Source organism: Haliotis asinina, chromosome 2 (assembly GCF_037392515.1).
Source record: "Haliotis asinina isolate JCU_RB_2024 chromosome 2, JCU_Hal_asi_v2, whole genome shotgun sequence".
NCBI classification, from domain to species: domain Eukaryota; kingdom Metazoa; phylum Mollusca; class Gastropoda; order Lepetellida; family Haliotidae; genus Haliotis; species Haliotis asinina.
In genome coordinates this window covers 70,314,127-70,341,798 of record NC_090281.1, presented here as the reverse complement: position 1 = coordinate 70,341,798, position 27,672 = coordinate 70,314,127, and the positions used below count along the sequence as shown (strand labels likewise).

Below are 27,672 nucleotides of genomic sequence, written 5' to 3'. Positions count from 1 at the left end.
CACAGGGAAACTCGTTAACATATGGTAAATCACTACTTTTGAAGAATTTAGGGCGAATGTATGCATTATATAAACGTTAAGCACAACTCTGCCTATTATTCACATATCCTGAAATGCCAAATTTTGGAAATATGTACTTGGACATTGATCATATTTTGCAAAAAATAAGACTGATACTTGCTGAAGCGATAATACAAGGTAACAGCATGTTATCTCCACATTTTCAAATACTAAATCATATCATGACAGGAGAAACAATTATAGTCAGGGAAAACTGAAAATAAACTCGTCATCAGATAATGCCTACTGAAGTCGGTACAAGTGGTGGTGTGGTGGACTGCTGGCGAAATTATTCGCCCATCATGCCGATTCAGAACACGGGAACGTCCTCCCTCACCCACTCACACACGGTAAGTCGTTTGTAAAAAAATGATTCGTTTCGAAAAGTATTCATTTACGTGTGCGTGTACGTATATGTTGGTGTGCGTGCGTGCGTTGATAAATATTTACAAGGTCCATGACTATAAATTCCAAATATCAGCTTGTGTAACTGGAGCAAGAGAGTCATCCTTCTTCAGTCTCGTCATATAAACCAGAGAAGATTAACGGTAACACCTCTAGCATATCAGTAGTAATATTGCACTAGAAAAACACCCTTCCTGATAATAGAAAATGACAGTTAAGGAAAGCTACTGCAACTGTTGCGTGTGTGAATTCTATCTTTCTCTCGCCCAGCAAAACAAATTAAGAGCCGAAACCTTATCCAGGAAATAATGATATTTTTCAATTAAAGTCCTGCTTAAACCGAGATAAGGCTGATCTACATTAATGCACTCTTTCTTCCGACGCGCAAAGACCATACCAATCTTCGTTTGACAATTTATCAAATGTAACAATGGAACGTGAGGATTGTTCCTTAAATGTTATTGTTAGATTAATATATAAAAACAGTCTCCGTGATTCATGTGTATTGGTCATAACAAGTTTGCGGAAGAAACGCTTGGCCTGCTAAGCCAGTGTCTAGTAAGAATCCAGTCGGGCCAGTAAATCTCCAGTCACTAGCTATAGCTCGTCCGGTTTGTGAATTTTCATGGGGTCATTTTGTACATATATCATCACTCTCTCCAACTTATTAAGTTCTAACACACTTATAAATCATTCAAGATTATGGTCTGATGAAAATGTTCATCGTATTCCCAGGTGAAACCAGTGTGTACATTCAAATGTTATACTAGTGAATTATTCTGTGGGCTACTAACTCTCAGGCACAGCTATCCCAATTTGCTTGCAAAATTTGGAGATCATTTTGCACACTAATAAATCATATTCACTCAGTGATAATTATAATGATGATATGCGCTTTCTTGCTGTATGTTGTGAACATGACAAACAGTTTGAGAACATAGACCACGGACCTTAGTGAAATGGTTTATAGGCCCACCATTCGTTGACACTTTGGGAAAAAGAAATCTGCCTCGATTTTTTGCCCCCAAAGTAATTGTTCACTATTTTACCTGTGAAAATGACATCTGCTTTGCGGATCTCTTAAAAGAATGTTCCACTCCGCCTTTTAGCGAAAACAATGTTGTTTTTATGCAGCGAGAATCTAAATCTAAATAAAAATAATTAAACTTGTGAGATCAAACAAAATAGGCAAATGGAGCCTTCGGTCCATTATAAAACCAATACACATCAAATCTTCAAAGAAGAAATAAACGGTTCGGATGATTTTGTTAACAAAAAAGAAAAATGATAATGCCATGGAATATATAAATGAGATGAAATGGGTTTTAATGTCTCATTCAGGATTATTACACTCAGCCACGTGTACGTGCGTACGTGCGTGTGTGTGCTTGCATGCATGTTTCTGAGTGTACTGACCGATCTGATACCGGTCGTATGGTTTTAACCTTCTAGGAGACCATGTCAGCCTGCGGAATGACATGTACATTCAATTTGTATGTCTTTCGTACCGGGGCACAAGGCAGGGTAAAATTAACACGCGAATATGAAGCGTGTGCTGTTGAGAGTTCATTAATTACTGAAGTCTAGCTACATCGCCGTAACATTATCAAATCAGAATCTTAAACATCGCCTCACCCGATAATCCTTCGTATGACCACCATAGCGCCCAAGGATCTGGAATAAAGAGCAAAGAAATTTATTTTAGTTCGTAATGTTTACAAACTGATTATGAAATGTGATAGCGACGTTTTTAGCACAACTCTGAAGGATAACTCCGACCCTAGCGACGTCTGTCAACAGTTTGCATCATGTCGACAATCAAGGGACAAATTTAAAGAGAACTACAAATTTCTTAAATGCACTTGGGAGTACAAGAGAAGCATCTTCAGCGACCTCGACCTTGATCTTTGACGGGTGTGTCACTGTGTGATTTTCACTGTCACTATTCAGTAAGTCGTGAATTAATGATTAACCAACACCTGGTGTCATGAACGAACACCTGGAGAAATCTCTGTTTCATGGTGAATCCTAAACAAATGCTCATGAAACAGTCGGAATCTTGCCCTTGTATCTGCTTTGAGCGGTGATTTCTTATGAATATGTAAATTTAAAACTATATAAGAATTTTCCGCTTGTTTTGACACATTTTAATGGATTTGTAGTTCCATTTTCATTGCACTCTTTCATTGATGAATACCGTGTTTTTTATGTTTATATTTTGAACACGTATTACCACTGCAGTCGATGTTGTCTCATACATGAAGATAATGTGACACACACTCAGCTTGGTCACATGGGCACCTGATCACCTGATCTCACCGTCGCTAGTTTGGGTCACTCTTTTTCCCAGTGTAAAAGGACCACAATAGCGATAGAGATTATCAGCGATATTAACGTTTGGTCAGTTTGGTTATCCGCTCAAGCATATATTCATTCTTATGAGAAATACCCAAGATCCATTAGTCGCGTTTCTGACGCCGCCATCTCCTGTGACTGTCTTTGTACAGAATGTCTCTCGCTCACCGTCATTATATGACTGGACGTCTATTTTTAGCAATGTTTCATTAGAATTGGGAGGATGATTGCAGCGACTGGATATCTATCATGCAATACAACTGAATGTTTTCGTACGACTAAGGGAGACAACTCACTCTGATAAATACAAATATTTTGACATAAATCCTTATTCAAAACAGCCACATTCCGCCAATACCACTGAGTTAATGAAATTCATTTCTCGGCTCACACCTTTTCCAAATCTGAGTGTTGTAGGTATTCTGCCTAAGTGCAATATGAGCCAAAGCTTTAATGGTACATGTGGTCGATGTTGCTCTTTTGCCTCGTCTAATGGATCTGGGCTCATGATGAATCTACATTCACACTGGAGACAGAACTGTAAGCATGCTCAGTCATAGGGGACTGACATAATCTGTAACATGAAGATGCCGTGCTCTGGTAGACATATGTTATCTGTCAAGCTTCATTTCCTGTTTAACGCCAGTCAGGAATGTTGGGTCTCTGTCCATCGTCTACCGACACTATTATCCCTCTGGTGCTGTTGTAACACGTTAATCACTAGCAAGTATCCACATTGCTCTCACACATTGTTAATCTTTCGTCAAACAAACAACTCTGTGTTGTACTCGGCGTGGTAGCTTAGCATTTAAAAGTTTTGGTTATTCACGCTGAAAACCGCGAGTTTTCACTCAGCAATATTTCAGCTATATGGTGACGGTGTGTAAATAATCGAGTCTTAACCAGGCATTCCAGTGATCAACAGCATGAGCATGGCACTACGCCATTGGGATACGATGATATATGTCAACCAAGGCAGTGAGCCTGTCTGCCCGATCTCGTTAGGCGCCTTTTACGACAAGTACCGGGTACTGAAGATCAGTTCTAACCCGGACCTTTCATGGGCAAAATGTCTGAAGGCCATGACGATCCCCGAAGTTCCGAGTTAGTCTTCACAAACCCATGCCTGGAGAAAGAGGCGAAAAAGGGGATCGGGTGGTCAGGTTGGCTGACTTGGTTGATTCAGTTGTATCAGAGTTACGAAAATTGAATGCCCATCTATGGCGAGTTGGGTTGTCTGGTAATGATCTATACCGGAACATATTTTCACCGGAAATCCTCTAATAGTGTCATTGTGTTTCTACCAGTTTAGAAAAATAATATAGTATATCTGCATCGTTCAAAAATATTTTGCCTTTCACAAAAGTCTTTTTTCCAGAATGAAATATAGTGATTTGTTTGAATTTTGATTAAAACGACATGAGATTAAAAACTAGCCAGCGGTAATTTCAGGGCAGTATACAATCAGAGCGACTCAACATTAAAAGGGTGTTTTGCTTCACACGCCTCTGTCTGATCAATATGTTGAATAAGAAGAGTATAACACAGTTATTTTTTCCTTCGCGCGTACAAGTGTCATAGTATGTGACGACTGTAACTTATCCCTACGATGTGCGAAAAAAACATTATCTCATCATGATTTTTTGTAGGAATGCAATTTGTAAATGTGAACCTATCCTTAATGTTTATTTTCGATATTTAAGTGAAAAGTAACTGGTGCACAAATTCAGACGTAAGGACACCTTGATTTTATAGGAGACATATAACAGATGACACTTGTTTGTGCTTTCACGAAAAGATCTAACTTCGCTAGTGTGTGGGGCTGTGGGGTAGCCTAAAGGTTAAAGCGTCTGCTCTTTATGCTGAAGACCGGGGTTCGATTCTCCAAATGGGTACAATGGGTGAAGCCCATTTTTCATTAATTAAATGGGAGTGGACAGCATTGTTCAGCTAATTCACGTGGTCACTGAGTCTGCCTTTTGGGAGGTCTGTCTTTTGGTATTGAACCATGGTGATGTAGGAAGGTCGTAAGTGATGTGTAAGAAGCTCATCACCTTAGAGAAACCAGCGAGGCCGACAATGGCGCTGATAAAATTAGAAAAACAGAAGGAGAGCGAACCGGGATTCGAACTGGCGATTATAGACTCCAGGCGCGCACATGGGACGCAACTCTCCATAGCGACTTGGCGGCAGGTACACTGAGGTACACTGAGTAAGTGAGTGAATGTTGCTTTAAGCCGAATCATAAATTTTGCAGCCATTCGCTGCTAGTGGTACGATGAGAACATGAATTCCGAGTATTTACAGTCAGTATGCATGATCAGTAGTATTTTCAGTTAATATTCAATGCATGCAAATTAAAGCAACATTAGGAATTGCGGTATGTTTTAATGAAGTTTAATTGTGCAGATAAAACAGATTTGTTGAGACTCACTGATGAAATGGAAATCAAGTAAACTTTAATATCACCACCCATGCATACATCAATTTACAAAGATATATTGCGCAAGAAATAATACGAGAAATTACTCCCTTCGGCAGCCTTTTTTTATTTTTTAACGCCGCTCTCAGCAATATTCACGATACATGGTTGTATTTTTGTTTTGATAATTGCAAAATACTGAATCTCTATTATAGTAATGATCCGATTCAAATGCCTCACTCGTTGAACGTGGGAGGAAATCCCGTATTTAATGTGATCGTAGGCAGTTGCCTTACTCTGTATGGTATGGTGTTGGCAAAACAGGACATCAAAAACAGGATTCGAACACGAACTTTGGCATCTTGGACAACTCTATGTCGCAATTCATTTATCAAAAAAAGCAAAAGTCCTTTGAAGAAGCCTTTACAAACATTGCCTCTTTTCTTCCTGCATGGGTAGCGACATCATCTATGAATTAATTCCTTTGTGACAGGCAGATATTGAGAATGACGACTGCCTGGTTGCTTACATAACTAAAAGAAATCAATTTGAACACTGGTTCTCGTCAAGTCAGTGAAGTGGAGAGGAACGTTGATACAGCAAATGTCATCACGATATATGAAAATCAATAACCGGTTTAGTTAATGAAACATACCACCGGCTTAAGATGAAGATATGAAGATAAAGACATACCCACATAACAGTGTAAATATTACTTGTCAAACACTGGGAATTATAGCCACACAACACTGGGAATTATACCCACATAATGCTGTGAACTATAATCACATCATAGTGGGAATTATGCCTACATAACACTATGAATTATGATCGCATTACAGTGGGAATTATACCCACATAACACTGGGAATTACAGCCACACAACACTGGGAATTATACCAACATAATGCTGTGAACTATAATCACATTATGGTGGGAATGATCCCCACCTAACACTGTGAACTATAATCACATTATGGTGGGAATGATACCCACATAACACTGTGAACTATAATCACATTATGGTGGAAATGATCCCCACCTAACACTGTGAACTATAATCACATTATGGTGGGAATGATACCCACATAACACTGTGAACTATAATCACATTATGGTGGAAATGATCCCCACCTAACACTGTGAACTATAATCACATTATGGTGGAAATGATCCCCACCTAACACTGTGAACTATAATCACATTATGGTGGAAATGATACCCACATAACACTGTGAACTATAATCACATTATGGTGGAAATGATCCCCACCTAACACTGTGAACTATAATTACATTATGGTGGAAATGATCCCCACATAACACTGTGAACTATAATCACATTATGGTGGAAATGATCCCCACCTAACACTGTGAACTATAATCACATTATGGTGGAATGATCCCCACCTAACACTGTGAACTATAATCACATTATGGTGGAAATGATCCCCACCTAACACTGTGAACTATAATCACATTATGGACATAGACATCACTGACATTACACCGGCATAACACTGTCAGTTATGTCAGGATGTAGTTGACCATTAATCGTCCGTCGGAATTTTTGTCAGTTTGGTTTTAGCAGTTCATAAGTTTCAATCCAGCGTTGGTGACTATGATAACCACAAACATGAGTGATGACAAACCTAGAATTATATTCAGGAAACCCACAATGAAAGGATGCCAACACGTCCTTCTCCACTCAGCTCTACACAAAGAAATGTGTTAATACACACAGTGCATGCTCAGATTTAACATGTTTCGTTGTACGTTTAAATCCTAAACGAACTACGTAATTCCCTCTAAGCGTCAGAAGTCATGATGTCAGCTATGGCTGGAAGACTGTATCCTTTTGGGATGTCATTCGATGTTCGATGTTCTTACCCTGAAACAATATTATCTTTGGACGCTATTGCTGAAAGTCAAGGTTCATATTAAGTGATATCACATAAAACTGGACAACATTTGTGTAAATTACTGGGGAAGTTATAGTATTTTGGTCTTAATTGAAAACCTTTCTTTCTCTTACGAGTACTGCATAACCTTAAAAAGCACGCCTAGAGTCAGTGGGCAGAGGTGTATGTATAAGTGTCAACTGTTCTCTGTTGGGGAATAATCTAATTGCAGGAGAAAACTGTGGCGCTCTCTGTTACCAATCCAGACATAGATTAGTTCCACTTCAGTAGTCCTTAAAGGGGCGGGACCACGCGTGGTGGAACTTTACACTGTATGTACATTTTAATGATAAATCTAAATTAAAATGAAATTTTAGTGAGTGTTACAAGTGTTTGGAATGTGCGACTGGCGATGACATTTGATGTCTGCTCTACTAGGGATACCATGTCTCTTAATGTTTGAAGTAGCATGTCTGTTGTTGACTTCTAGCTTGTCAATGCCTGGTGTCTTATAGCTTGCCTCTTAATGTCTGGTAATTTGTCTCTTAATGTCAGACATCATGCATCGTAATGGCTGATGTCTCACATCATGTCTTTAAATGTCTGGTGTCTGATAGCTTGCCTTAAATGTCAGACAGCATGTTTCTTAATGTCTGTTGGCATAGTTATTATATGTCTGATAGCGTGTTTCTTAATATCTGATAGCACCTCCCTCAATGCCTGATAGCATGTCTTTTATTTGCCTTCTAGCCTGCCTCTTAATGTCTCATATCCTGCCTCTTAATGTCTGATGTCTTACAGCATGCCTCTTAATATCTGATGTCTCATATCATGCCTCTCAATATCCGATGTATCACACCATGCCCGTTAATGTCTCATATCAAGCCTGTTAATGTCTGATGTCTCGTATCATGCCTCTGAATGTCTGATGCATCATGTCGTGTCTCTTAATGCCTTATAGCATGCTTCTTAATGTCTGATAGCATGCTTCATAATATCTGAAAGCATGTCTCGTAATGTCTGATAGCATGTTTCTAAAAGTCTGACAGCATGTCATCTGACTGTAAGATGGCATGTTTCATGGATGCCTCTAAATATCAGATAGCATGCTTCAAGGGCGTGAGATACGTTTTCCTGAATGTTAGATAGCATGACTATTTATCATGAAGAAATCATGACCTCCTCTACGATCACCAACCACAGCTACCCACCTTCTCCATCCCCGAAACTCGCCACAAACCCTCCCAACAGTCCCCTCTTCCCCTTATTCTCAGTGCTCCCATCTCTTCTCCATTTTTCTTCCAGTCTCTTGACTCCGTTACTTCGCTTCCCTGCTAAAACAAATAAAGGGGTGTGCCACGATTCTGATTGAATGTGTTAGCATTGATTTATCACAGCCATTACCATGGGAAGATGTCCTAGCACGCGAACTCTGGCCGTTCTGAACTTGCTTCCACGACGATGTGTAGACACAGACACGTCACGTTATAAGCGTCCAACTTGGGCCCGAAAACTGACGCTTTCACCACGCCCTGTAAGTGGCAATTACTTGTCACAAGAACAACTTACAGTACAGCAAAGCATCGGTTATGTTTTCATTGATACAAGGGTTAACAAAGCTTGGCTCCGCTTACAAGGTCTTTTGAACAAGGGAGAAAATGCACATCCTTGCTGAAAGCTAACATCTCTGGGTATCTGAACACCGGCCAAATTAGTAGCGATGAAAACAAGAGTGGATATGGCAAGCACTGATCTATTAATTTATCATATCTATAACTAAAGACGGTGATTGCCATTTTGGATCCATCTGTCTTGGAATATGATGCAAGTGTCGAAATAAACCTGGATTTCTAACAATTTCTTTTAGTTGGCAGTATTCTGAAAATAAATCAATATTCGCCAAGCCATTAACCTCCTGGCTTACGGTAAGTTTCACGTGTCTGTTAAATCCTTGGAGTACATCTGTTCTAAGGCACTGATCCCATATACCAGCTGTGTCATGAGCTACAATTAGACCAGCATGTACAAAACAAAACTTGGCTTCTGGCATCCTCACCATGGGCCATGCTTCTGTCAATGACGGGAAGTATGCTTTACTAAAATGATTTAATACCGATGATCGAAGATTCTGCTAGTGTAATAAATATTTTTAAAAAATTGATCTGCTGTCGAGATAAATTCAGTTACATCTGACGTCTGCCCCCAACAACATGGATATCTGGTAATGTTAAAAACTGTAATTTGATCATATCCTCTTTCGGTCTTGTCTCATTTAGGACCCATCAAGGCATCAAATATCACAAAACTTAAACTGAAAAAAATCCGAATGTCGCCTTCCATTTGCAGCTCCGAAACCACACATGTGTATGGCAAATGGAGCCAGTGTTGATAGACAAGTAACAAAAATATGTAATGGAGCTATGGCACTTGGTTAAAGTTGCAAAAGTAAAACTTATTAAAAATGCATATCGTTTTCTGCCCTTGTTAAAAGCCACAAGGGCAGATAACTCTAAACGTCGGATGGTGGTTTTCGACATGGAAGAAGCGCTCTTTTGTCTAGTTGCCTGCATGGTAACACAGAGAAGAAATATTACGCATTGTAAATAATGAATTCAATACTAATTTGCATAAGAAAATTAAGGGCTACACATTTGCAATATCACATTAAAAACACGAAACAAATAAGAAATTATACAAATGAAAGTAAAAACAGGACACGTTTTTTATGAACATATTATATATCTTAGACCTGTGTCGTGTAGCCTCGAGTTAACAAATGCTGTTTGAGACAATGAAAGGCACGTTTCAACAGATATGTACGGTAATTCCTATACACTCATTGTCAGTGAAGGGCTGTAAGGGATTTGCGAGATGGAGGTTTTTGTTCATTACCTTTAACTCTTGGCGCACAATACACGGAGGAGGTACCACGCAGAGCATTCACGATTTATGGAGACAATAACCACTGCAGATATAAGGAAATCTAATTTCTGTTCAGAAAGATTATTCTTTTCTTTAACGTTTTGTTTAAGGTATCCTTAAATTCAGCGTGTTGTTTGTTTACAATTGTTTGAGAAACGTGTCAGTATTTTGCCCATGTAGTTAAAGTAGACGCCAAACCAATAACACACGAACCAATGTTTCTTAGAATGATTCTGAATCAGAAAACTACACGTTAATATTGCAGCCTTGCAGAAAAGGGCGCGGGAAATGATTAAACACTGGAAATAAAGAGACCGTCTGCCAATCGTAATTTACAATCTGAAATCTTCGAAGACATTTGGACCTCCTGAGTGTGTGATCACAAGTGATGGCTCAAACACTGTGATGAAACATTTCTGGCTGAAAAGGTTAAAGGGAAGATGGTGGCCAGTTTCGCCCACTGGAATGGTCAAATGCTTTGGAAACCTGCCTTGTGAGGTTCCAAGACTTTTAACGTTTAAACTCAGTGTCACTCAAATACATACGTCTGTACTGTTGAAAAGATGGAGAACCTAGAAAGTGGTACAGGGTCTAAGATAATTTCTGTACCAGCATTATGTTCATTCTGTTTTTGTCTAAGACTCTACTCTGGTGAGTAATGAGACAATATAAGAAAATAGGTTTTCTTCACACAGATTCTGAATGGCATAGATGACAAAATAGCTGTGAAAGGTAAACGAATTCACCTCTGTAATGACGTAGGATGATCCCGAGAAGCTTGTCCCGCCCTTCCGACAGTCCCGCTAATCAAACACTGTGTATGAAAGAGTAAGCATGTTTTTCCCTGATGCCGCATTACAGCAGATATGCAAGGCGACACTGACAGTGAAACTTGCAGTTTTAAGTTTTGGCTCACGCATTCCTGTTGTAGTTAATAAACAGATGCTACAGGTCTCATGACAAGCTCGGGGACGCCGGTCAACAACACAAACATCCACCTACTTCGAGAAAAGATAAAACGTCAATTCACGAGAATAATAAATCTTCACACACTGGACTTAAAGGTCCAAATAACCGGTCTGAATGGGATGTCATAGGAATGAAGCACTGGGAATCAAGGGAAATTCCTGGGAAATATTTCGTTTATTGTGTTGTAACATCAATAGTCTTTATATCAAGTTCTCAGAAAGCGCTGAACACATTTAGCCAAGTATTTCTGGAAAGAAATTCCCATTAATATGGATACATCTGGGAAGGTCCACAATTTTTTCTAATCAAACCATTTTCTCATCTCTTGATCTGATCTTGCGGGCTCAAGGGGACTTTCACTACTTTGTCCCTTTAGGAGTGAGTGAGAGAATGAGTGAATTTTACTCCGATTTTAGCAATATTTCAGAAATATGACGCTCTGTGACACCAGAATTGTCCCCTTAGACCAAACCATGTTTATTTTCCTACAGTTCAACGCAAGTATTTGCTTTAACACTGAACTATATCTAGGTAATACGACAGAAGTCTGTAAATAATTGGCCTCACAAACCAGTGATTTGTCGCTGAGTGTTGACACATGACCAATCAGGTCGCTTCAAACTACATGCGGGGCTGTTTGTTTCACTGTTGTTTAAAGCCGAACTAAAGCCGAATATTTCAGCTGTAATAGAGTCTGGACCAGACAATCCAATGACCAATTGCTGTTGTGGCTCCTGTTGAGCCAAACAATCCAGTGATCAACGTGATGTTCATCGATCTACGCAATTACGATACGATAAAATGTGTGGCCAGGTCAACGAGCCTGGCCACCCGTTAGTTACCTCTTACGACAAGCATGGTTTGCTAACTTCTCACCCGCATCTTCATGAGTTACACCTTGCGTGGGTTGGTGGATCTAGTTCTAGTCAGGTCTCACCACGGGGTTCGACTCCAACAGCAGTCCTTTATGACGTACTGAATAAGTTACACGACATTTTGAAATCGATGATACTGGCAGTCATGTTTACACGACAACTGACTTCATGAAGCAACGTCTGACATATACAAATAGATTAGAGCATATTAACTTGCATGTTCAATCTTGATTTTATTGTTCAACTTACTCGAAATACATCAAGAATATTTAGTTGAAAGATATGTTTACAGGAACAAAATGTCCAGTGCCATATTTTGTCCTCTCGGGCAAATCATTTTGAGCCACAGATTACAACCTCTGTTTATCTACTGCTGGAAACAAACGACATTTGAGTACAGCATCGTGCTTCTCAAGCAAATTGAATTAAAACTAGTATCTCAAGTACTAAATGACAAATAATGGCCGAACGTAGCAAGAAATAACCATGGTTATCTTACAGACTATGATGCTTACACCCCGGTACATATAAAACTACTTGACTGAAATGTCTATTATACTCCAGTACATATAAAACTACCTGACTGAAATGTCTAATATACTCCGGTAATATAAAACTACCTGACTGAAATGTCTGTTATACTCCGGTACATATAAAACTACCTGACTGAAATGTCTGTTATACTCCGGTAATATAAAACTACCTGACTGAAATGTCTATCATACTCCGGTACATATAAAACTACCTGACTGAAATGTCTGCTATACTCCGGTACATATAAAACTACCTGACTGAAATGTCTATTATACTCCGGTACATATAAAACTACCTGACTGAAATGTCTGTTATACTCCGGTACATATAAAACTACCTGACTGAAATGTCTATTATACTCCGGTACATATAAAACTACCTGACTGAAATGTCTATTATACTCCGGTACATATAAAACTACCTGACTGAAATGTCAATCACCTGCCTTCAAGACTGAATTAAATTCTCCCTCCGTTCTGAAATGTTATTCCGGTGTAAATTTCCGGTGCACAAAATTCTGTTTGTGTTATATATTTTTTTACTCTAAGACAGTTTTGTTTATGATTTCTTCAAGATCCGAAAATAAATCACCTTTCACATAAACATAAATCCGTCATACACCCGTGGAAATATTTTATGCAAAGAGAGAGCCACATGCCATGAATTATTCCCCCAAAACGCAACTGTAAATTATTGTTTGTTGTTTAAAAAGTATTTCCTCTCCGGGGTTTAACTGGTTTGGGGGTCGGATAAATTCTGTCTGAAACAAAGGAGCCATGGTTTAACGTTTGGTCAACAACTCAGGTGCCCTAAGCGATGGAACAAACCGGAGTTGGCCCGTCGATTTCATGTGATTGTGCAAAATTGGTTTTCTTGCAAAGATACGCTTTTGAGTTAGTGAACAGTACATCGGTCTCAAATGCAACCACACGGACTGTAACTTGGATTTGGAAGAATGCAAGAAATATCATGAGTCATACTACAATTCACATAAAGCTACCTGAATTATATGTCCATCCCCTGCCTTCAAGACTGAATTGAATTCGCCTTCCATTGAAAGAGAATGTGCTAAACAACTGTCCAATTTTATAGTACAATTGAAAACCTCCTGGCGTAGACACAGCATATACTCCGGTATCTATCCTCGTATTGGCATATTTGACAAACCTATTCGTGAGCTTAAGATAATGTTTTCATCACATTAAATCATTTGTAATATTGCGAGGTGACGCGTGTTTAAATGCGATGTTACGCTATGACTAACAGGGTTTCCTTACAAGTTTAAAGGGGCGGTAGGGTAGCCTAGCGGTTAAAGACCCGGGATCGATTCCCCACGTGGGTACAATGCGTGATTCCCATTTCTGGTTTCCCATGATATTCCTGAAATGTTGCTAAAGGCGGAGTAAAACTAAACGCACTCATGCTCGCTCCTTGTTACATTCACATGTCCATATTCCCCTGACTAAAGTTAGAAAACGTTCCCTCTTGATTTGAATTAAACGATTTCAACTTTCGTACGTGTCTTTCCCACAGTTAAACCTCCTTAGCAAAACAGCGACTAGAATTATACACTATCATAGGTGGCAATGTCTCAGAAGGAGGTAGATAATGATTTCAACATTTATCAGCAGCCGTGAAACCGGCCTTGTTGCAGCGCGCTATCTACACGTAAAGAGATGTCATGTGTGTTGACATATAAGAGGAGAATGTTTGACTAATCTACCATGGCAGTTTACCGGAGATATGAACTCCCAATGACTGCAGTAGACATTAAGAGTCGCTCGTACGTTCACTTATAAATAAATAATGCAGAAAACATTTATCTAAATTAGTATTAGAAGTACACTTCTTAAACATTATTGTGAAATATAAAACGGTATATGTGCATCTCGACCTCTGGTGACATTATCGGTAGAACTCGCTGACCGGAAATTACAGCGCTGTAGATGAAATAAGCTTCAGTGTCGCGTTTAATGAATGGTGCACGCTTGTGAACATACGTATGAGGGTCTGTGTATTAGTTCGGAGAGAGAGATGGGAGAGTGAGAGAAGGAGAGAGGGAGTAGAGCATTTGTGCCTGTGTATGGGAGAGAGGGAGTGTGTGAGAGAAAGTAGGAGAGGGAGAGAGTAAGAGAGAGGATACGAGAAAGAGAGATAAAGAGAGAAATAGGGCACATAGTAAAGATGTTTCTTTTTCTACTGAATTCCCTTTAAGTATGCAAGTGTTTACGATGATAATTTTGTTCATGATACTCTTGCATGTGATGATATGTTATTTGGGCTTCATCTCAGTTTGTATAGTGGTACAGAGTAGCGGTATGTTCATGTCAGGTAATATAGTGGCACACAGTAGCGGAACGCTGTGACGTTATTTGGAGTTCATGTCAGGTAATATAGTGGCACACAGTAGCGGAATGTTGTGATGTTACTTGGAGTTCATGTCAGGTAATATAGTGGCACACAGTAGCGGAATGTTGTGACGTTACTTGGAGTTCATGTCAGGTAATATAGTGGCACACAGTAGCGGAATGTTGTGACGTTACGATATGCAGCCAAGTCAGCGAGCCTGACCACCCGTTAGTCACCTCATACAACATGATTTGCTAAAGACTTATTCTCACCCAGATCTTTACGAGTTACGCCTTGCGTGGGTTGGTGGATCTAGTTCTAGTCAGGCCTCACCACGGGGTTCGACTCCAACAGCATGACGTACTGAATTTGTTGCACGACATTTTGAAATCGATGATACTAGCAATCATATTTACACGACAACTGACTTCATGAAGCAACGTCTGACATATACAAATAGATTAGAGCATATTAACTTGCATGTTCAATCTTGATTTTATTGTTCAACTTACTCGAAATACATCAAGAATATTTATCTGAAAGATATGTTTACAGGAACAAAATGTCCAGTGCCATTTTTGTGCTCTCAGGCAATCTATTTTGAGCCTTTACAACATCAGTTTATCTGTTGCTGGAAACAAACGACATTTGAGAACAGCATCTTCCTTCTAAAAAATTGAATTAAAACTAGTATCTCAAGTACTAAATGACAAATAATGGCCGAACGTAGCAAGAAATAACCATGGTTATCTTACAGACTATGATGCTTACACTCCGGTACATATAAAACTACTTGACTGAAATGCCTATTATACTCCGGTAAATAAATAACTACCTGACTGAAATGTCTATTATACTCCGGTACATATAAAACTACTTGACTGAAATGTCTATTATACTCCAGTACATATAAAACTCCCTGACTGAAATGTCTATTATACTCCGGTACATATAAAACTACCTGACTGAAATGTCTAGTATCATACTCCGGTACATATAAAACTACCTGACTGAAATGTCTGTTATACTCCGGTACATATAAAACTACCTGACTGAAATGTCTATCATACTCCGGTACATATAAAACTACCTGACTGAAATGTCTATTATACTCCGGTACATATAAAACTACCTGACTGAAATGTCTATTATACTCCGGTACATATAAAACTACCTGACTGAAATGTCTATTATACTCCGGTACATATAAAACTACCTGACTGAAATGTCTATTATACTCCGGTACATATAAAACTACCTGACTGAAATGTCTATTATACTCCGGTACATATAAAACTACCTGACTGAAATGTCTATCACCTGCCTTCAAAACTGAATTAAATTCTCCCTCCGTTCTGATATGTTATTCCGGTGTAAAATTACCTGCCGTCTGTTTGCACAAAACTGTACTTTATTATAGCTAATACTAAGACATGTTTTGGCATTATATTTAATTTTAAGACGGTTTTTGGTTATGCTCCCTTCAAGACAAGAACAGAAATAACTTTCACGAAAGCATGCATTTCCGTCATATACATATGGATATATGTATATTAGTTTTCCCTCATTGTATTTTTGGAGTAACATCAGGTTTATTAAAGGAAGATGATTGCACATGCAAGAGAGAGACGTGTGATGAAATGACCCAGTGTGCTACATAAATAAAATGTTCAAAGGCTAAAAAGTCACCAATGTGACAGACCTGTCAATTTACACATTTCGACATAACTCACACGTTGCGAAAGCGTAGCTGTGGGCATGTAGAATGTGTCACAGTCACAGATAAGTGATGCGTGAAATACACGAGTCGTGTTGACACAGGGTGCCATATTCGGGGAATAATTCTCTCTTGCGCTGACAACTCTTGGTGAGAGGAAACGATGTTATTTTTCATCACTTATTGCTACTGTTGTTTCGAATTATTATTGTTACTTCGTAAAGGACGACTAGTAGCAACAGGTGGTAAGACTCACTAACTTGGTTCACATCGTATCCCAACTGGGTATAACGATATTCATGCTGTTGATCACTGGCTTGTCTCTTCCTGACCCGACCATTTACAGACCAGAATATTGCTGAGGGCGAAACAACAAAGAGTGGAAACAGCATTACCATATATGTTATTGCAGGTCTACCTTGCTACAACTTCCTCAATGGCCACTACCATAACTATTTACGATGAATATATCATCACGTACTAACCACACCATCATGAACAAGAGAAGTATCTTAAGCACTCGACTACGTTAAAGGATATCTGTAAGAAGGGCATTTCTACTACATGCTATGTACCAGACTGAGTACAATCCCCCTTCTTTCTCTCTCCCTCCTTCCCTCCCCTCCCTCGCTTTCTTTCGTTTTCTCCTTCTCTCCTGCGTACGACGTTCAGGTTTAACTACGGCTCTCTTCTTGTTGGGTTAAACATCTACACACACAACAAAATGACACCTCATTCTGTCACGTAATTGTTGGAACTAAATCTCTCTCTCATACTCTTATCCTCTCTCTCTCTCTCTCCCTCTCTCTTGTATAGGTCGCTCAGTTTATATGGCTGTCTTCTTTTGGCTTACGCATCTTCACATACAACAAAATGAAACCTCTCTCTGTCATCTAATTGTTGTAACTCTCTTTCTCTACCCCCCACCCCCCCCCCCACTCCCAGACATACACACCACACCCCTCACCTCTCTCGCTCTTTCTTTCCGTCCCAAACCTCTATCTGTCTCTTTCCCTCCTTCCCTTTCTCTCTCCTGTGTACAACGATCAGTTTTAAACATGGCTCTCTTCTTCCTGGGTTACACATCTACACATACAGCAAAATGGCAACTCTCATCTAATCTGTCATCTAATTGCTGTAACTCTCCCTCCGAACACTATCTGCATAGATGTCCCTGGCGCTGTGCACATTAGGGAGATGTACGACGTCTGGGTCAATATCAAATATTTCCTCCTCGTATAATAGTTGATGTCTGTGATTAGTTTGTTTAATCAAAGACGTTCCGTTATGTGCTCACTGTAGCTAATGGGTCGGTAGGAAATGCCAGTTCAATTCTACAGTCCCTGGAGATATGAATCACTTTCGTTTAGACATCTTTGTTCATCCAACTTGGAAGTTGTCTATCACGAGAGTGTTTCATTATTCTGTTAATAATTTTGCATTGTGTGTAAAGATGGGGTGGGATAATCTTACTTTTATAGAATAATTGTAGAATTATTCCTAATACCATCTCTTTTGTAAATATACTATGTTCAGAAAAGTGGGAAAAGGACATTTAACCTTCCCAGGCCTTTGCGAGTGTTTGTGATAGATGCCTCCGACGAGGCAGGATTTATATACCTTCACCTAACACGGTTACAACTCCAAGCATTCATGATCATGTCGAAATCTTACAATTCTTCAACATTCTTCGCACGATCGTGGAAATGGCCTGTGAAACTGTTTGAATCTGTTAATTGTAGTGACAGTGTACAAAACAGTTACTGGTCCACTAGCCTGTGGCTAATTAAAATCCAGTAAATATCCATAAGTCACTGGTCCGAATGGTTAGTGAATTTTAATGATGTCATTATATAAATACATCACTTCCCCGACTTGTTAAGTTTTAATACACTACCAAACTGTCGGCCTACCAAACTGTCGACCTACCAAACTGTCGGCCTACCAAACTGTCGGCCTACCAAACTGCCGACCTACCAAACTGTCGGCCTACCAAACTGTCGGCCTACCAAACTGTTGGCCTTCCAAACTGTTCATCATATTAGCAGCTTAATGATGACACCCGTGTCTAAATTCAATTTTTGGGGGAGTGAATTATTTTGTGGACTATTTACGTCTTAGGCATAGCTTTTCCGACAGCCTGGCAAATTTAAAATTGTGAACTATTTTGCACATGGAAGTTGTCTATCACGAGAGTGTTTCATTATTCTGTTAATAATTTTGCATTGTGTGTAAAGATGGGGTGGGATAATCTTACTTTTATAGAATAATTGTAGAATTATTCCTAATACCATCTCTTTTGTAAATATACTATGTTCAGAAAAGTGGGAAAAGGACATTTAACCTTTCCAGGCCTTTGCAAGTGTTTGTGATAGATGCCTCCGACGAGGCAGGATTTATATACCTTCACCTAACACGGTTACAACTCCAAGCATTCATGATCATGTCGAAATCTTACAATTCTTCAACATTCTTCGCACGATCGTGGAAATGGCCTGTGACACTGTTTGAATCTGTTAATTGTAGTGACAGTGTACAAAACAGTTACTGGTCCGCTAGCCTGTGGCTAATTAAAATCCATATTAGCAGCTCAATGATGACACCCGTGTCTAAATTCAATTTTGGGGGGAGTGAATTATTTTGTGGACTATTTACGTCTTAGGCATAGCTTTCCCGACAGGCTGGCAAATTTAAAATTGTGAACTATTTCGCACTCTGGGGACAATCATACACCATGACAGTCTTAATTTTTCGAATTGTTCCTAAGATGGTGACAGTCTTGAAAGGTTGCTGTTGGGGTGATATCACTATTTCAGAATTGATGACGTCAAGTGATAATATGACCATTTGGAACTGAGTCGTCGTTCTTTCTGATTACCATTGTGAAAACGAAGTAAGAGATAAATCATTTTGTCTTGTGACGTATCAATCATTTTGTGGTAGTTGTATGCTTATACTTGGTGTACACAATCACCCCAAATATATACTCGTCAAGTACCTTTGTCCGCGAATGTATTGAAGTAGGTCTAGTCATATGGATTTGTGTATTTTGCTCAGCTGGAATTCCCCTATATCGACAGTGTTTTGAGTCAAGTGTGAAGCGATAAGGCTTGGAATAACGGCGGAGGAAATGTTAATAAAGTCCCGTTTTACAGCAGGGAAGCAATGCTCTTTCACCATGACGACTGCTGTGTGAACTCCCTGGCATGACGTCATTGTTCTGTATGATATCATCGATAGAATGACGTGGCACAACATGGCACAAAAACGGTTGCTAAGAAGGTGTGCTTTTTATTCCTGACCATTTTACTCATATGCTGTGAAGCAAACTGTGAAAAGTTAAATGTAATAAAATTATTTATCAGAGTATTTCATGTATGCAAAACTGTTACGATGGTTAGTGATTTCACTATGGCTCTGTAATAATGTGTGAACGAATAACCTGCGCATTAACACCTTATTTCATTATTTAATGATGATAGCTTGTAATAAAACGCGATTTTTCACTCACTTGTGCGTGCTCAAAGCGCTAACGCATTATTGACCTGTTATTCATTACTTGGCCATTACACTATAAGTAATTAAGCTTTTGAGAAATGTAATGAAACACTAGCATTAAAAATAAAGCCAGACAGATAATATATCTGTCAATAAAAAAGCGCACATACTTAAGGTGGAAGAATAATTTGAAGTGTTACAAAGGACACTCAGGACATGGCGCGCATGGATCAAGATCCAAACTTGGAATCGAGCCCGAACAACACCTGGGATGCACTACCCTATACCACTGGCCCACTCGTAGCCTGCAGAATAGTAAAAACCAGAATTAGGTTGTATACAATTACCAATAACAAAGGTGCTTGGAGTTGTAACATTGATACTTTCCTAACTTGTGATCTAATTTCAACCGGGGGTTGACAGCATGTTAGTAATTAAAATCGTCGGTTTTTCTTTAAAGGTTTTGTACAAAATTAGTGCACACTGTGGAGATCAGTGGGAAAACAATGTTACATATGGCCTGGATAATAATAAAAACTACTTAAGTTTATGAATACCTAAGGAACATGCTGTAGGATGATATTTGATTTATTATTGTCCTTACGCGTGTTATTGGATGTAAAAACTACAGCCCGTTTGATTTCGTTTGGGACCACTTGTTAGTGGAATAGCCGGATGTGCTAGTTGCACGTGTGAAAATGAAATTTCATATTATGCACGCTCGTTAATTACCTGGTTGATCCCCCTCGTAAGAGACAGACAGACAGATAACCATTTCTGGTGTCCCATGATATTCCTGGAATGTTGCAAAAGCGGAGTACAACTAAACGCACTCACGTTCGCTCCTTCACATGTCCATGTTCCAATGGTTAAAGTTAGAAAACGTTCCCTCTTTATTTAAACTAAATAATTTCAACTTTCGTACGTGTCTTTCCCACAGTTAAACCTCCTTAGCAAAACAGCGACTAGAATTATACACTATCATAGGTGGCAATGTCTCAGAAGGAGGTAGATAATGATTTCAACATTTATCAGCAGCCGTGAAACCGGCCTTGTTGCAGCGCGCTATCTACACGTAAAGAGATGTCATGTGTGTTGACATATAAGAGGAGAATGTTTGACTAATCTACCATGGCAGTTTACCGGAGATATGAACTCCCAATGACTGCAGTAGACATTAAGAGTCGCTCGTACGTTCACTTATAAATAAATAATGCAGAAAACATTTATCTAAATTACTATTAGGAGATAAACATCATGTGTTGGCCAATTCCTGAGTGTTATTGAGTATTTTAAGCACGGGAATATTTCATTTGTAACCGTCGGTTCCAAATGTATTCCTGAGCTTCAAATACTCAATAACATTCGGAAATTGGCCAACACATGATGTTTACCGACACTGTAAACAAAAAAGTAAACCAAAGGGTTTTACTGTCTGCACTCGTTTACATCGAGAAGGGGTACAGCAGTGAAGTGTCATCAGCTGGCCGTTCCAGCTGGTTCCCAAGGTAGTGTCTGCAGCTGCTCATTTGTCACGTAACTCTGACTTTACGTCACAATATGATTTGAATGACGTCACCCCTGTTGATGACGCAACAAAACAATTGTTTGCGATGTTTCTACATGTCTTGCAGTTTCCGGGAATCAAATACCATTTGATCATATTTTTCAACCAATCAGATTACAGAATACAGTGACGTTTGGTTTACAATTAAAAGTATACATCTTAAACATTATTGTGAAACATAAAACGGTCTATGTGCATCTCGACCTAAGGTTGTATCGTGATACTCGGTAATAGTATATTGTGACCTTATTTGTAGTTTGTAGGCGATGTCCCAAATATCCTAGGTGGAAATATCAGAATCGTTTTACTTACAGGGTTGGACAAGGCAATGTACTGCGTGAATTGTAAAATACCGATTCCGAAAGAGCTACGAGTTAAATTCTTTCTTAACAAGTGGCATCAAAAGTCATAATCAGTAACACACTGTACTTCCGAGTCAAGTCACATATATCGATAGGAACCACATAGTCCATGTGTCCTTTTTCGCACCAGTAATAGTTCTGGTCTTATCATGTCAATATTGTTTTTGCACGGCCTCCCAGAGCAAATATAGTCCTTCAAACAATAACACACATGGCCTCTTTCTTTAGCATGTTCTTTTAGGGACATAATCTAGGTGACTTTGTAGTCTGAGTTCTGTTTCTTTGTCAATGAACATTTATAGCTGTTTGTAGATTTTAGTATAGCTTTGAAAGTTGATTGTAATTGTTATTGACAAGAGTGAGTGAGTGAGTTAGTTTAGTTTAACGCCGCACTCAGCAATGTTCCAGCTATACGGCAGCGGTCTGTAAATAATCCTATCTGGACAACACGATCCAGTGATCAACAACATGAGCATCAATCTATGCAGCTGGCATAATCTGACATGTGTCAACCAAGTCAGCAAGCCTGACCAACAAATTTCCGTGGGTTACTGATGATCAACTCTAACCCGAATCTTTACGGCTCATTATTGACAAGAATGTATGTTATATGCATAAATAATATCAGAAGGTTTGTCCTAAAATATATATGCAACTGTAGTTATATTTGTACAATGATGAAACCATGCTGTATGACATCTGTCATAGCTAAAACATATGCATGTATACTAAACAGAAAAAAACCCCGCAAGTTTCGAAAATATGAAATTTCATTAAAGTCAGCACTCAGGTTTAGGCCTTCTGTTTAAAAAAAAAACAAAACGAAAAAAACAAACAAACAAAAAAACAAAAAAAAACCCAAAAAAACAAAAAAACAAAAACAAAAACAAAACAAAACAAAACAAAACAACAACAACCAACCAAGCAACCAAACAACAACAAAACGGCCTTCTAATGTATGAAACCAGCGGAGAACTGCAATAGGTATGGGATGCGATGCATTCTGATGTTATATAACCACCATTTGTAAGTCAGTTTTTGTATACAGTCATTGAAAAAATGATGCCGTTTGTTGTTTTGTTCATCATGGGACTAACTCCCAATTGTAAGCATCCATTTTGTTATACCAAAATTATCTTACTTTGTTAGTATATTGTCATTTGCAGTAGTCGGTTCAACAGTTAAAGTGGACCTTCTGCAGCTGACAAAAAAAATTGACTGATAACATTGTCTACAAATCATAACAAGAATGGCACAAGGTTAAAGCTTGATGATTTGAGCACGATGTACCCTTAAAGAGCATCTTGAGAAATTCGACTAAAAATAAACTGGACAAAATATGTTATGAATATTGGTATTTTATGACTGATATTTTATCAGAATGTCAATGAATAAATACATCATTATTCATAATTTCATAATATATTTATATCTCTAACTATTTGTGTCCAGTATATATATGATTATAACATAACTATTACAGATATATATTTTGACAGTGAGGTCTTTAGTCACATCCATGTTACATGACCTGACTGATCACATATGTGATCTAACAGTCAAGCTGGGAAAATATCCCTGACCTAATAGTCAGGTCGTGGTGACATATCTTCTGTCTTCCGACTTTGATGGCATATAACCAGGGGCAGGTGAGGGCTTGATGACATTTGATCTATAGTCAGGTAAAGTCAAGTCAAACCTTGGTGACATCTGACCTATAGTCAGGGTTTGGTAACATTTGACCTACAGCGAGGGCTTGGTAACATTTGATCTAATAGTTAGGGTTTGGAGACATCAGACCTATAGTCAGGGCTTGGTGACATTTGACCTATAGTCAGTGCTTGGTGACATTTGATCTGTAGTCAGGGCTTGATGGCATTTCACCTACAGTCAGGGCTTGGTGACATATCTTCTAACTTCTGTGACCCGTGAAGGTCCCGGGGTAGAATAGGCCTTCAGCAACCCATGCTTGCCATAGAAGGCGACTCAGCTTGTCGTAAGAGGCGACTAACGGGATCGGGTGGTCAGGCTCGCTGACTTGGTTGACACATGTCATCGGTTCCCAATTGCGCAGATCGATGCTCATGTTGTTGATCACTGGATTGTCTGGTCCAGACTCGATTATTTACAGACCGCCACCATATAGCTGGAATATTGCTGAGTGGGGCGTAAAACTCAACTCACTCACTCACTCTAACTTCTGACTTTGATGACATATTACCAGGGTCAAGTCAGGATTTCGTATAACAATCCTGTGACCACGTGCTCAGCACAGATTTCAGTGACATCGATAAAACCTTTATGACAGATTCATAAACAACAACCTGTCTCAGAGATTATAAATAATGGAGTAAAGAGATAAAATATAATGAATAAAAACATAAAATATATATAGGAAATAAAAAAATCCAAAAGAAAACAAATAAGAACAACACAAAACAATGAAAAAACGACAAAACGACAAAACGACAAAACAAACAAAACAGACACATTACAAGCTATTCACCCAGTAGAAAATGCGCAGTTATTGGGATGGGGCATATGACTAATAACCTGCTGGCGCCTCGATTCCACGGGGTAATAATGTCCGTTAATTTTTAACTAAACCCAAAGAGCTAAAATTGAGACATTAAGTTTCAACATTACATTAATTTTACAAAGTTGACAGATTCGTTACTCTTCACACTGAACTCCAACTGATAATTGTTTGCACATTCCGACGGTACAGGTCGATGTTCACATTATTGACCGTCAGTTAGAAAGGTCCGACCCCCACTATTTTACCACCCCTCCTGACAGAGCTGGTACACTTCAGATGACAATGTGAAAATCAATCCACACTTTACTTTAACAAACTAAGTTTATCCTATTACAGTACAATGGAGTATCTACATAACCTCACTGCTGGTGCGAGAGCCGTATATCAGCCATGTTTATGTCGCCTGAAGAACCCGTATGATAATGTATTGATTTTAACCGTTTCCAATTGACAGTGCCGGGCGATATCTGATGGTGCTTGATGAACTTCCAGAACTGTTTGTGGCACTAACAGCAGTCCAATACCGTCGAATGCAGCCTGGCGTTAACGCGCCCACTAAATCCGATGCAAAGGCGCAATGAATTTGCTTTACTTAAATCAATCTTGTCACTGGTTGTCCGCGTGCCCATATTTATGTTATCCTTTCGAATACTTTGATCACGTTTTCGAGTTAAGTTAGTCCTGATTATCAGATTAGGGGAACATAAAGGTGGCCGTTGTTGTTCAGAAGCTCCAGGATTGAGAGCAATCAGCTACACGCATGTCGGTGCACTTGATATAAGGACTTTGTAAGTATTTCTCACATGTGTTTACGTTTGCATTTCAGAGTTAATCGAGAGCTAAGACGGAGCGGCTCCTCAGTATGTATTTTCTGATGTAACTGTTAAGCTGGAATCCCAACACAGAAAATAAACTATACAAACTATAAACTACAGAAAATAAATGCACACTGTGTAAGCCAGATTTGTTTTGGCTTAGCGAAAGACACGGAAGAAGCTAATATCACGGGGATTTATTTCATACGGGTGTCAAAGCTCTGACTCGGTCCTTAAGTTTACAGTTAATTTTTTGTTTACTTGTCTGTATGTTGATTAACGCCGCACTCAGTGATATTGTAAATAATCGAAACTGGACCAGACAATGGTATCAACAGCATGAGCATCGGTCTACGTAACTGATACACGATGACATGTGTCAATCTGGCTTCAGCTAAGTAGCAAACTGATAACGTTCGTTTGCTTAAATCCAGTATTCAAGAGCAAGTTTATCTTCTCCGTCATATCTATTATAACCACCTGATAGAATCGACCATGAAAACCGGTGACTGAAATCATGAACACCAACTATGGCGACGTTGGGTTACGATGACACGTACTCAGCTGCCACACGGCCTATTTTAGTTCATCTTACAACCAAGAGTTACTGTGGAGAGACTCAGACCCGGAGTCTCTGGTTAAAGCAAAACAATGAATAGAAAAAGATTGGAAATTTTATACACATTCCTTTTTTCGAGCTTTGATACAATGCACGGGTGCCATACTAGCAGCAATGAACAAGAAAAATAATTAGGAAATCGGCATCACACATGTATGCCGTTACATAATGATGTGAGAGTCTTGTTGGTTCCATTATTCGTTGACTGCATATTTTTTTATCTAGAGATGTCGACAGCTGTGCTTCTCTTCTCTCGTGTTATCACACAAGGAATACGTTCGACACTACACGCATCTTGAAACCAGCACTGTGCAAGTGAGAATTCTGTCTGTTCTTATACCCACCAGATTAAATAATCACATTATTTTGAATTAAAGAATCGATTTTAGGTCCACGTGAAGAGAAGGTCCACATGACCTTTAAATAACGCAGTGTAGTGATTGAGTGAGTGAGTGATTTGATAATTATTCTTTCACTTTTTAGTATTATTGCAGACAGAGAGTCCTGCATGCATTGTTACAAACACAAAACAATCCACAAATAATCCATATTATGACTTTGCTACTACTTATATGTGAATATGAGGATCTTGGAGGAAACTGGCCGAATATTACTCTAGCTGTAAGACACTATAAAATATTTAAACGACAACGACGCGTTTTGTTCATTGCTGAGTTAAATTAAATTCAAAAGTAGTTGACAAGGTAAGTTAGCAAGATTAATCTGAGCTGTCGTGTCCATTCATCAAACGCCGCAGCTGCTGATAACGACGTCGTTTGTTTCGACAGCGCAACAGGTGCTTTAACTGTTGCACGCTGTATTTGTACAGAACCACTGACATGTACTCAAACCTAATTAGTGCGAAGCTATTGACTGTGAACTAACGTAATTACTATCGACTGTTTTGCCACAGTTGACTAAGATCTAACTATTTAGCTACGGAGTCTGATTACCACAAACACTGACCTGACGCAACGATGCTTGTGACGCCGACGACGACGATGATACAAGTTAATCTCAACATGGTTGGTGAAGTTTAAGGCACTCCAAAGTCCTAATCACTTGAACATTCTGGTAGGAATACTTCCCAGTAAACACTAGTGTCATAACTTGGAGAAGAACACTCTCCGATCTTCCTCGACTGTTCTCACTGCCTGCTTAGAAGGGCAATCCCGTATTGTAGTTGATCCACCCCTAGAACAGACTTTAACGGTTGATCATTGGCGAAGCGGTTCCATCGACCAATGGACGGCTACGCCGAGGCAGCAAGCCTAACAAACAGCCAATGAGTTGTGAGAGCGATCAGAAGAACACTTACCCACACCGAGTATCGCCTTGAGAAATAGCGATTAGATCAAATCTTGGAATCACAAACACAGTAATAATTGATAGAGCAAGTGCTTCGCTGTGCAGGAGCTCCGGCCACGATGAGATATCGCTGATCCAATGGTCTGTTGTATCGATCAACGGTACATTGAACATTTGGCCAATCTTCACTCTCATTTCGGGGATTCTGGGGTTCAAAAACTGCTTCGGAAGTTAAGGGTGGTCTTGACCCTGCTTATGAGACGAGTATAGGATCAATATTCCGATCAATGTGTTATGACATATATGTTTAGATGGGAGAAACCTTCATGGGAGTGACTCTTGTTACAGCTCGAGTTGTGTACAACTCTAAAATGTCTTTGAGACCGAGTGAACCAAAGTTATTTTCATTTACTTCTGAAAAAATGTCGTACGCTGAATCTCTTCAAACCAATCGAT

At 39.1% G+C, this 27,672-nt stretch overlaps 1 protein-coding gene across 1 annotated transcript in view; it reads right to left on the bottom strand.

Moving 5' to 3' along the window:
* The window catches only part of LOC137274247 (carbonic anhydrase-related protein 10-like), a 98,292-nt gene extending 71,205 nt beyond the window's left edge, over positions 1-27,087 (bottom strand). Inside the window, exons 1-2 of the mRNA XM_067807334.1 lie at positions 26,875-27,087; positions 2,101-2,139 (exon numbers count right to left, since the gene is read on the bottom strand). Coding sequence (XP_067663435.1) covers positions 2,101-2,139; positions 26,875-26,932 — 97 coding nt within the window. The 5' untranslated portion in view covers positions 26,933-27,087. The remainder of the gene's footprint in view (positions 1-2,100; positions 2,140-26,874) is intronic.
* Positions 27,088-27,672: the final 585 nt, after the last annotated feature.